The sequence below is a fragment of the Dipodomys ordii genome, unplaced genomic scaffold (assembly GCF_000151885.1).
Source record: "Dipodomys ordii isolate 6190 unplaced genomic scaffold, Dord_2.0 Scaffold39, whole genome shotgun sequence".
Taxonomy (NCBI): domain Eukaryota; kingdom Metazoa; phylum Chordata; class Mammalia; order Rodentia; family Heteromyidae; genus Dipodomys; species Dipodomys ordii.
This window is the reverse complement of record NW_012267255.1, coordinates 8188566-8200692: the sequence shown is the minus strand read 5'-3', so window position 1 is coordinate 8200692 and position 12127 is coordinate 8188566. Positions and strand designations below refer to the sequence as shown.

General features: G+C 51.1%; 1 protein-coding gene across 1 annotated transcript in view; it reads left to right on the top strand.

Annotated features, from left to right (window-relative positions):
* Positions 1-11104, top strand: part of Hmgcs2 (3-hydroxy-3-methylglutaryl-CoA synthase 2 (mitochondrial)) — a 15204-nt gene extending 4100 nt beyond the window's left edge. The window contains exons 2-10 of the mRNA XM_013018371.1: positions 396-850; positions 2839-2964; positions 3313-3477; positions 3963-4128; positions 5420-5590; positions 7578-7684; positions 8114-8239; positions 9395-9506; positions 10836-11104. Coding sequence (XP_012873825.1) covers positions 396-850; positions 2839-2964; positions 3313-3477; positions 3963-4128; positions 5420-5590; positions 7578-7684; positions 8114-8239; positions 9395-9501 — 1423 coding nt within the window. The 3' untranslated portion in view covers positions 9502-9506; positions 10836-11104. The remainder of the gene's footprint in view (positions 1-395; positions 851-2838; positions 2965-3312; positions 3478-3962; positions 4129-5419; positions 5591-7577; positions 7685-8113; positions 8240-9394; positions 9507-10835) is intronic.
* Positions 11105-12127: the final 1023 nt, after the last annotated feature.

Below are 12127 nucleotides of genomic sequence, written 5' to 3'. Positions count from 1 at the left end.
ACCCAGGGTCTCATGCATGCAAGGCAAGCGCTCTACCACTGAGCCACCTTCCCAGAACCCCCGATTGTTCTTTATTTTTAAATAATTTTTTTGGTCAGTCGTGGGGCTTGAACTCTGGGCCTGGGCACTGTCCCTCAGCTCTTCAGCTCAAGGCTAGCGCTCTACCACTTGAGCCACAGCACCACTTCCCATTTTCTAGTGGTTGATTGGAGATAAGAGCCTCATGGACTTTCCTGCCGAGGCTGGCTTTGAACCTTGATCCTCAGGTCTCAGCCTCCTGAGTAGCTGGGATTACAGGTGTGAGCCCCTGGTGCCCGGCTTTATGATCTTTAAGTGGTTGTGCGAAAGGGTTCCAATTCCACTCGTCTGGGTGATTTTTTTCCCTGTCTCTGTAGGTTCTCCACCGTGGCTGCTGCCCCTGTAGCCAAAACAGATGCGTGGCCAAAAGATGTGGGCATTCTGGCCATGGAGGTCTACTTCCCGGCCCAGTATGTGGACCAGACGGACCTGGAGAAGTTCAACAAAGTAGAAGCCGGGAAGTACACAGTGGGGCTGGGCCAGACCCGCATGGGCTTCTGTTCGGTGCAGGAAGACATCAACTCGCTGTGCCTGACGGTGGTGCAGCGGCTGATGGAGCGCACGCAGCTGCCCTGGGACGCCGTGGGCCGCCTGGAGGTGGGCACCGAGACCATCATCGACAAGTCCAAGGCCGTCAAGACGGTGCTCATGGAGCTCTTCCAGGACTCGGGCAACACTGACATCGAGGGCATCGACACCACCAACGCCTGCTACGGGGGCACCGCCTCCCTCTTCAACGCTGCCAACTGGATGGAGTCCAGCTACTGGGATGGTGCGCACTGCCGGGCAGGACAGGGGCGGGGCCGGGGCTGGGGCTGAGTCCTAGCAGGTTTTCTTTCTGTTTTGCCAGTCCTGGGTCTTGAACTCAGGGCCTGGGCACTGTCCCTGAGTTTCTTTTGCTCAAAGGTAGCACTCTACCACTGGAGCCATGGCCCCACTTCTGGCTTTTTCTGTGTATGTGGCACTGAGGAATCGAACCCAGGGCTTCATGCATGCTAGACAAGCACTCTACCACTGAGCCACCTTCCCAGCCCTCAGGTTTTCTTCTTGCTTTCCCAGATGGATGTAACCCAGTAGGGAAAGAATCATGTCTCCCCACGGCTTCTGTTCAGAGCGGTGGAGATTTGCACAGAATGTTCCCCGTTGTCCCCGGCTCCCAGGAGGATGGCAGCCTCACATCTGATTGCACATAAGAAACTGCAGTCTCAGATAGCAAGCCGGGGTGGGTGGCTCACGCCTGTAACCCTAGCTACTCAGGAGGCTGAGATCTGAGGATTGTGGCTCAAGGTTTGGCCAGGAAAGTCTGTGAAACCCTTTTTCTCCAAATACAAAAATTAAAAATGCTAGAAGTAGAGCTGTGGTTCAGGTGGTAGAGCCTTAAGAGAAAAAAAGCTAAAGGACAGGGAATGGGCCCTGAGTTCAACCCCCAGGATCGGCATATGCATGCACACCACACACACACACACACACACACACACAAAGTGGAGCAAATATGAGTCAGAGCCTCAATTATTTATTGAATAATAGCACATCATAGTTAGCTACTATGAACCGTTTCCAGTAAATGTGGTTACCTGACACAGTCTCTTCTCACAATGAAAGTAGCACCAGCAATTCAAGGCTGGTAGTTTAGGATCCAGTCAGAACTAGACTTGAATTTCAAAGTTCATATTCACCAGGTATAATGACCTTAGAGAAGTTAATCTCTCTGGTAGACAATGTCCTCATTTGTCATTATAGACAATAACTATCTTATTGAACATTTTAAAAAGGGTTGTGTGTGATTAGCTAGCATCCAGATGATATTTTATGTCATTGTATTGGGGCTGGAGCTCAGGGCCTTGTGTTCTCCCTTAGTCTTTATTATTATTTTTTTTTCCTGGTCCTGTGAGATGTCTCTGAGCTTATTTTTGCTCAAGGTTCATGCTCTACCACTTGAGCCAGAATTCCACTTTTGGGAGGTAGCTTACTAGCGATAAGAGTCTCACAGACTTTCCTGCCCAAACTGGTTTCAAACCATAATTCTCAGATCTCAGCCTTGGGAGTAGCTAGGATTCTAGGCATGACCTAGAGTGTCTAGCTTGTTCACTCAAGGCTGGGGGCTCCACCGCTTGATCCATATCGCTACTTCTGGTGTGTGTGTGTGTGTGTGTGTGTGATCCATATCTCTACTTCTGGTGTGTGTGTGTGTGATCCATATCTCTACTTCTGGTGTATGTGTGTGTGATCCATATCTCTACTTCTGGTGTGTGTGTGTGTGTGTATGTGTGTGTGTGTGTGTGTGATCCATATCTCTACTTCTGGTGTGTGTGTATATGTGTGTGTGTGTGTGTGTGTAATTGGAGATTGGAGATAAGAGTCTCAGGGACTTTCCTGCCTGGGCTGGCTTTGAATCCCAATCTCAGTTCCCAGAGTAGCTACAATTAGAGACAGTAATCACCAGCACCTGACTTTTTTTTTTCTTGTCTTTTTTCTTTTGTTTATTGAACTAGGAACCAGAATTACTTCTTTGTTCAGAATTGTGGAGGTGCACACTTACAACCCCAGCAGTTAGGAGGCTGAGGCAGGATCTCAGCTGAGCTTGGGTCTCAGGCTAGCCTGGGCTACATCTTAGAAACACCAAGGAAAGAGTTGAAAGTAGAGGAGGAAGGGAACTGTGAGCAGATTCTCCCTGAGCAGCTGTGGTGTGTGATGGTTGGTCCCGATCGGGGCTGGTGGCTGTCTGCCCCAGGGACTGGACACCTTATGTTGTGTTCTCAGGGCGCTACGCACTGGTGGTGTGCGGAGACATCGCGGTCTACCCCAGCGGCAATGCGCGGCCCACGGGTGGGGCAGGGGCGGTGGCCATGCTGATCGGGCCCCAGGCGCCTCTTGCCCTGGAGAGAGGTAGGTGGTAATCTCTTCCCCAGGGGCTGCACAATTCCAGCTAATCCCACCTGGGCAAGGACTGTGTCCCGAGTGTGCAAAAGTGTGACGGGGAGGAGAGGATGGAGATGCACAGGGAAGGCTGGAGGGGGAGAGAACCGCATCCGCAGGGGGCCTCAGAATTCCTGCTTCTGCTTCCTGGTTTGCTAGATCCATGACGGTGTGCAGAAGGAGGATTTGCACAATCTGTCTGCCTGTGGCAGAATGAGAGGCAGGGAAGCAGGAAAGGAAGGAGAAAAACGGGGGAGGCTGTCCCTGAGGACCTCCTCCCCGTCCGCTGCAGGCCTGTACCCTTTGCTTCCTTTCCAGGGCTGAGGGGAACCCACATGGAGAACGCATATGACTTCTACAAGCCGAATTTGAACTCGGAGTACCCGCTGGTAGACGGGAAGCTGTCCATCCAGTGCTACCTGCGGGCCCTGGACAGATGCTATGCGTCCTACCGCAAAAAAATCCAGAGTCAGTGGAAACAAGGTATGGGCTTGGAGCGCAGAAAGGGGGTTTTGGCAAAGCCAAGACTTTCTGTTTCTTCTATGGCGAGGATGTGTACTCAGTGGCTCAGGAGGCTGAGATCTGAGTATCATAGTCCAAAGCTAGCACAGAAAAGTGTGTGAAAGTCGTATCTCCAGGGAAGCAGCAAAAAGCCAGATGTAGGGTGTGTCTCAAGTGGTAGAGCACCAGGCTTGAGTGAGAAAGGCTAAACGAGAGTACTAGGCCCTGAGTTCGAGCCCCAGGTCTCTCTCTCTGTCTCTGTCTCTCTGTTTCTGTCTCTCTCTCTCTCTGTCTCTCTGTCTGTCTGTCTGTCTGTCTCTCTCTCTCTCTCACACACACACACACACACACAGAGGAGGGTCCAGCTTTGTAGGCCAGGGGGCCCAGGGCACAGTTAAAGCGAGGTGAGGTGGGCTGTAAGCGCATCTGCATGCAGCAGCATCTGGTCTTTCCCCTTCCCTTCCCAGCGGGCGTCGAGCGACCTTTTACCCTGGACGACATTCAGTACATGATCTTTCACACCCCTTTCTGCAAGATGGTGCAGAAGTCGCTGGGCCGCCTGATGTTCAGTGACTTCCTGTCATCCAGCAAGGACACGCAGGCCAGCCTGTACAAGGGGCTGGAGGCCTTCAGGTGCGCCCGCCGCGTGGGGAGGCTGGAGGCCTGGGAGGGACGACAGAGGGGACTTTAGGGGTTTTCATTCCTTGAGTCTGGACTTTATACTCCAGTGGGGAGGAGCAGGTTGGTAATCCTCCAACATAAGAAAAAGGAGCCAGGCGCTGGTGGCTCATGCCTGTCATCCTGGCTACTTAGCTGAGATCTGAGGATTGAGGTTCAAAGCCAACCCCGGGCAGAAAGGTCCCTGAGACTCTTATCTCCAATGAGCCACCAGAAAACCAGAAGTGGTGCTGTGGCTCAAGTGGTAGAGCGCTCACCTTGAGCTGAAGAGCTCAGGGACAGCGCCCAGGCCCAGAGTTCAAGCCCCACGACCAACAACTAACAACAACAACAAAAAGAGAAAGGACATCAGCCCTTAGGAGGGTTCAGGTGGTTACATCTGCCTGGCCGTGGAGATGACATGTCAGGGAGCATGGGAATTTATCTCTACCTCCAGACCAATGACTCAAAGAAACCACAAGGCTGGGCGCTGGTGGCTCACGTCTGTCATCTTAGCTACCCAGAAGGCTGAGTTCTGAGCACTGTGGCTTGAACCCAGCCTGAGAAGCCAAGTTTGTGAGACAATGATCTCCAAATTCCACCACAGAAAGCTGGAGTAGAAGTGTGTGTGGCTCAAGTCTTGAGTGGAAAAGCCAAGCAAGGGCACAAGTTCCTGCGTTCAAACTGTAGTCCTGGCACACACACACACACACACACTCACACCCACAATAATAGTGATAATAATAATGATAATATAGAAAATGATTTAACATTCTGGAGAACCTATATATATATATATATATATATATATATATATATATATAATATGTATGTATATTCTGAGTAAAGGAAAAACACTAAACAGAATGCATAGTGTAGTTTTATTTCTAATTTTTGTGTGTGTATGTGTGTGCCAGGACTGAGGCTTGAACTCAGGGCCTAGGAGCTATCTATTAGCTTTTTCAATCATTGTCTGAGACCCTCAGATCTTTTTGACCAGGTCCTCAGGTCTTAGCCTCCTGAACAGCTAGGTGTGAGCCTCTGGTGCCTGGCTGTTTCTAATTTTCTAATAGACTATCAAAGGATGCTTTCCGTAGGATCTCTCAATGGCCAGCCTATGAGCTGCATGTTGTTCTTTGAGGTTTTCTTATGTTTCAGAGTATGATTGTAAATGACAAGGGCTGAGCCCTGTGTCTGGGAGCTGCTCCTTTCTCCATCACGTCTCTTCTCTCTCCCTTACCTGCCGTCTCTCCCTGGTGCCTCACAGGGAGCTAAAGCTGGAAGAGACCTATACCAACAAAGAAGTGGATAAGGCGCTTCTGAAGGCGTCCCTGGACATGTTCAACAAGAAAACCAAGGCGTCCCTCTACCTCTCCACTCACAATGGAAACATGTACACCTCCTCCCTGTATGGGTGCCTGGCTTCGCTCCTGTCCCAGTGAGTTCCCAGCCAGGGCTGCTCCGTCCCTTCCACCGTCCAGGGAGGGAGGTGGAGAGGGGAGACAGGAAGAAGGAAGGAATATTTCAAAGGAGCACGTTCAGACCAATTCCTGTATTATAAATGACCGCCTCGAGTGTCAGGGGATGTGCGAAATCTACTCAGGTTCGATCAGGAAATGGAAGAACTAGTGTATTTATTTTAACTTTTTGCTAGTCATGGGGCTTGAACTCAGGGCCTGGGCACTGTCCTTGAGCTTCTTTTCCTCAAGGCTAGCGCTCTCCCACGTGAGCCACAGCGCCACTTCTGGCTTTTTCTGTGAGCGTGGAATTGAGGAATCGAACCCAGGGCCTCAGGCATGCAAGGCAAGCACTCTACCACTGAGCCATCTTCCCAGCCCATAGTGTGTACATCTATTTAAAATCTCTATACTTAGTAGAACACAGCAGCTAAGAGAGTGGAGCTTTAAACCCCATAGCCTACGCTCAAATCTATTTAGTATTTATTAGCTCTGTGTGTGTGTGTGTGTGTGTGTGTGTACTGGCTTTGGGGTTTGTATTCAGGGTCTCTCACTCTTGCTTAGCTTTTTACTCAAGCCTGGTACATTTGAGCCACACCTCTCCTCCTGGCTTTTGCTGCTTAGTTGGAGATAAGAGTCTTCAGATTTGTTGGCTGGGGCTGTCTTTGAACCTTAATCCTCAGATCTCAGCCTCCTGCAGATAAACAGGCTGGGCTCCAGTAGCTCACATCTCTGAGCCTGTCTATTAGTTTTGACTCTGAAAAAAATAAATTACCTAACCTAGGCTGGGTGCAATGGCTGGGCCTCTAATCCCAGTTGCTTGGGGGGTGGAGATTAGGAGAATCCAGGTTTAATGTCAGCCCCGAGTTGGTTAAAAAGTTACCTAATTCAGGGAAAAGTGATTGTGACTATATTTCAAAGAACAAGCCATGATGGTTCATACCTGTGAGCTCACCTATGCAGGACTAGCAGAGGTAGGAGGACAGATTTTGTCCAGCTGAGCAAAATATGGAGACCCTACACTAGTCCCTGGCCCTTTGTACTCTCTTTTTTCAGTAAGTCAAAGGCCCGAGTTAAATCCCCAAACAAATCCCCAAGCTGTGTGCACAGTGCTCCTCCCCCTCCAGCTTCGAAGACAGTGTCTGAGGACAAGCTGGTGGTGGCTGCCCTCTTCCCTGGTTTTGAATTTGAGGAGCTCATCAAGCTACGTGCCACACGGGAACAGTTACTTCCTGGTGAACTGGCCAGACATGATTAAGAAGCCATCCTTAGCCAGGTGCTGGTGGCTCACACTATCACCCCTGCTGCTCAGGTTGCAGGAGAACTGAGGATCACGGTTCACAGCGAGCCTTGAGACTCTTATCTCCAACGAACCACCAAGAAGCCGGAAGTAGAGGTGTGGTTAACATGGTAGAGCGCTAGCCTGGAGTGAAAAAGCCCAGGGACAGCGCCCAGGCCCTGAGTTCAAGCCCCAGGCCTGGTGTATATATACACACACACACATATCATCATCATCATCATCATCATAGTCAGCGGAGAGCCCTGAGGGAGACTGAGTCCAGAGGTCTGACCTCAGCTGACCACACCTTAGCAACTTCCCCTCATCCTAGGAAGTGGGGAGGGGCTCCCTTTGCAGCCCCAAACTCTGTTGTTTGTGTTGCCTTTTTTGTTCTGGCCTAGACCCCTTCCCCCTTGGGCTGCCCTCCTGTGAAACAGTTGCACTACGTAGTAGCTCAACCTAACCTTAAACTTCTGATCCTTGCCAAGTGCGGGATTACAGGCATGCACCATTGGGGCCGGCCTGCCTGTCTCTCTTCACAAGGTTTCCTGCTCCTGGGCTCTTCCAAACGCTCTCTGGGCAGCATGCTTAGAATGTATGTCTGCTCGCATGAGCTGGATGGGACCAAGTGCTGACTTGCAATACAGACTGTAACAATATATGTTTGGTTTCCATGTCTTTTCTCCCAGCCACTCTGCCCAGGAGCTGGCGGGCTCCAGGATCGGCGCCTTCTCCTACGGCTCTGGTCTGGCAGCAAGTCTGTTTTCATTTCGAGTGTCTCAGGATGCTTCTCCAGGTGAGGGACCTTTTCAAATCAAAGAGGCGTCTACAGCCAGGCTTGGGGTCTCTCACGCCTATAACCCCAGTGACTCAGGAGGCTGAGATATGAGGATCGTGGTTCAAAGCCAGTCAGGGCAGGAAAGTCTGTGAGATTCTTAACTCCAGTGAACCACCCGAAAGCCAGAGGTGGAGCTGTGGTGCAGGTGGTAGAGTGCTTGCCTTGAGCACTGAATCTTGGAGACAGTGCGCAGGTCCTGAGTTCAAGTCCCAGGACTGGCATACACACAAAGCAGCGAAGGTCTGCTGGTGGCCTTGGCTCATATCCGTATGGGCTTGTCATTTCTTGGTATTCCAAACCACACCAGGGGGAGCTCCTGGGGTCTTGGCTGACTGGCATGGGGGGACAAGGGCACCAAGGAGTCTGACATCTCCCTCTGCTCCCCAGGGTCCCCGCTGGACAAGCTGATGTCCAGTGTTGCAGATCTGCCCAAACGCCTGGACGCCCGGAAGCGCATGTCCCCGGAGGAATTCACAGAAATCATGAACCAGAGGGAGCAATTCTATCACAAGGGTAGGGGAGAGGGCAGGGAGGGAAGAAGGCCAGGGGAGGGGACAGGAGGGGAGAAGGTCAGGAGAGGAGGCAGGAGGGATTGGAAAGGAATTCTCTCTGGCAGCTGGGAGCAGGGATTCATGTCACCTTGGGCTCATGTGAAGAGAGGTGACTGTCGATGAATGGAGGGAAAGCTGTGTTTGAGCAGAAGCAGAGCTGGGAAGGGGCAGTGGGAAGCAGCCCCCACTCCATGCTTGTTTCTGCTTAACTCCAGTGGCTCACATCTGTGATTCTGATCAGGAGACTGAGATCGGAGGATAATGGTTCAAAGCCAGTTCTGGCAGGAAACTCTGTGAGACTCTTATCTCCAGGAAACCACACAGAAAACCAGAAGTGGCACTGTGGCTTAAGCTCTCCTTCAGCTGAAGAGCTGAGGGACAGTGTCCAGGCCCAGAATTCAAGCCACAAGACCAAAAAAAAAAAAAAAAAAAGAAAAAGAAAAAAGCAAAAGAAGCTGAAGACAGCCAAATTTGTGACATTCTTGTCTCTTGTCTTCAATTAACCCCCCAAAGGCTGGAGCTGGAGGCATGGCTTCTCGCTATGAGTGAGAAAGCCTTGCGAGAGCCTGAGGATCTGAGTTCAAGCTCCAGGACCAACACAGAAAGAATAAAACCTAAGAAAAAGAAAATGCCGCTAGAAATCGGCCAGACTTTAGGGCTGATGACCCAGATCTAGGCCTGAGCGGAGCTGGTGCCCATGGTGCATGCCTGTAATCCTAGCTACTTAGAAGGCTGAGCTCTGAGGATTGGGGTTTTACACCAGGCCAGACAGATATATCCAAGAGACTTGTTTCTGCTTAACCAGTAAAAAGCAGGAAGTGGAGCTGTGGCTCAAGTGGTAGAGGGCCAAAAAACCCAAACAAGATCATCAAGCCTTGTGTTCAAGCCCCAGTAGTAGCAGCAGCAGCAACAAACCACACACACACACACACACACAAATACAATTCTGGTGACACAAAGTACCAGAGCCAGGATGGCTTTGTTTCGGGTTCTTGTGCATCTGATGTCTTGTGGTGATCTTGCAGGCCCTGACAGCCATAGCAGACTTCCTGTTGTTCTCTTCCCCAAGCCCGTGTGGCCCTGCGTGACTGCTGTCCCTCTCTTCCTCATTCCACAGTGAACTTCTCACCCCCTGGTGACGTCAGCAGCCTCTTCCCAGGCACGTGGTACCTGGAGCGGGTGGATGAGATGCACCGTCGGAAGTACGCCCGGCGACCTATGTGAAGCTGGTGAGTCCGGGCGGCTGAACGCCTTCCCGGGGCACCTGACTCCACCTGAGCCAGGTGGGACCCATAGCCTTCAAAATAACAGAAGAGAGCCAGGTGCCAGTGGCTCACACCTGTAATCCTGAAATAGGAGGATTGCAGTTCAAAGCCGGCCTGGGTAGGAAAGCCCGAAGGCTCTTATCTTCGATTAACCAACAAAAAGCCGGAAGTGGAGCTGTGGCTCAAGTGGCAAAGTGTCCGTCTTGAGCATAAAAAGCAAAGGGACAGCGCCCAATCCCTGAGTTCAATCCATAGGCCTACCCTCCTCTCCAAAAGAAGGGAAGAGAATTGCAGCGATAGGAGGCACTCAGAGCCCCAAAGCGATGAGACCGAGGTTGTGAATTCTGATAGACAATCAGCTTCAGAAAAGCATATGCAGATGTGTGCATGCATGTGAGATTTTCAAGGAAGCAAGGGGCTGTGGCGTCCATTTGAGCAAGAAGCCCCTCACTGGAGTGAGGCTTGTGATTGGGGGCCGGGTGACAATTCTCATAAGATTCTTCCTCATAAAAGCTGTGTGCCATAATGGTGATGAATGGAGAGAAACATTAGTGGAAGAGGTTTGGGGTGGGAGGGGAAATGGCGGGAATCTTTTTTGGGGTGTCAGTACTGGGGCTTGAACTCAGGGCCTTTGTGCTACTGCTCGGCCTTTTCATTCAAGGCTGGTGCTCTACCACTCAAGCCACACTTCCATTTTTAGCCTTTTGCTGGTTGATGGGAGACAAGTCTCATAGGCTTTCCTGCTTAGGTTGGCATGGAATCATGATCCTCAGATCTCACACACCCGAGTAGCTAGGATTTCCGGAGTGAGCCCGATATCCATCTGGAAGAATTCTTTGTGGGATTTCCTTAATGAAAAAAAAAATCAACTATTCAGAACTGCAGACATGTAGTTCCTGTCTATCACGTTGCTTTTGTGTATCCACTAACAGCTCAGCAACTGCCTCAGTTAGTCTGGGACCAGAGCTTTCTTACTTGGCATCCCCCACGAGTGGCCCCCTGCACTGAGATGCTGGCCATGCCTGTGGGGGAGGGGGAAGGAAGGAGAGAGGTCGTGGGGCCCATGCACCATCTCAAAGGATCCCATGAGCCTCTGTGCTGTCCCAGACAGGACGCATGATGGGGCTGCAACCCATCCACACCAGGCCTTGTTTCTCCCAGTACCCGGTGGCCCCACATCTAGGTACCGTCAGGGAGATCGATTCACAGAACCACGGGGAGGAGCAGGGGCTGGAGTCCGGGGACCAGGCTGAGATTCACAAGGAAATCTTCATCTCTCTTAACTTTCCACAGATGCTGGCGCAGGTCCTGGGGGAGGTAGGCTAGCTGAGCTCTGTCCACAGTTCACGTGCTGAAAATCCCACCCTTACCTGGTAACTGCACCAATCAAGCCTGCGGTGGCCCAGGCTCCGTCACAATAGCTGTGGGTTGGGGACTCCCTTGCAAGGGAACAGAGACACAAGGCCTGCACAAACGCAGATAAGCGGTCTCCCTTGAGTTCCAGATATACCTGATGATTTGTTACAGCTTGTTATTTTTATTAAACTTCATGCCGTTCTTTTTTTTGCTTATTTCTTAACATTTCTTGTGAACTTTGTGTGTGTGTGTGTGTGCATGTGTTGGCATGGGGACTTGAACTCAGGGCCTTGCACTCTTGCTTAGCCTTTTCACTCAAGGCTGATACTCTGCCACTTGATCAATACCTCCACATCTAGCCTTTTGCTGGTTAAAAATTGGATGGACTTTGCTGCTCTAGCTGGCTCTGATAGGCATGAACCACCAGCACCTGGCCCAACCCCTTTCTTCTTTGGGTTACCTGGTACAGAATCTAACTTTGCCCATGTTAGTCCCCTCTAGTTGTCAGGATTTAGGCGTCTATCACATGCCCAGCTTGAGCTCCATTTTTAGGTGAATGTTGAACTTCACCCACCTTGGCCTTCTCCCCAGCTATCAGCGCGCTCAGGTGATCTCAGCAGATGCCACGTGAGGCACAGCTGCGTCTTCAACTGGAGGAAATGGGTCATTTGTTGTCAGGACACCCAGCACCCAGACCTGGCTGGCAGCCAGGGGGAGGGGAGCGCAGAGGCTGATCGTCCACCGAGAGCCCGCGACCGGAGAAACACAAGGTCACCATGCGCCCTGGGCATGTCCCACGTATCACTTAGCTTTTTTTTTTTTTTTGGCCAGTCCTGGGGCTTGAACTCAGGGCCTGGGCACTGTCCCTGAGCTTCTTTTGCATAAGTCTAGCACTCTACCTGTGGAGCCACTGTACCACTTCCAGCTTTTTCTGTGTATGTGCTTCTGAGGAATTGAACTCAGGGCTTCATGCATGCTAGGCAAGCACTCTACCACTAAGTCACAGTCCCAACCTTTTTTTAGTGCCAGTCCTGGGGTTTGAACTCAGGGCCTGGCACTATCTCTGAGTTTTTGTGCTCAAGGCTGGCACTCTACCACTTAAGCCACAGCTCTACTTTTGGCATTTTGCTGGTTAACTAGAGATGAAGAGTCTTATGGACTTTCCTACCCAGCCCTGCCTGACTTTGAACCATGATCCTCAGATCTCAGCCTCCCAAATAGCTGGGATT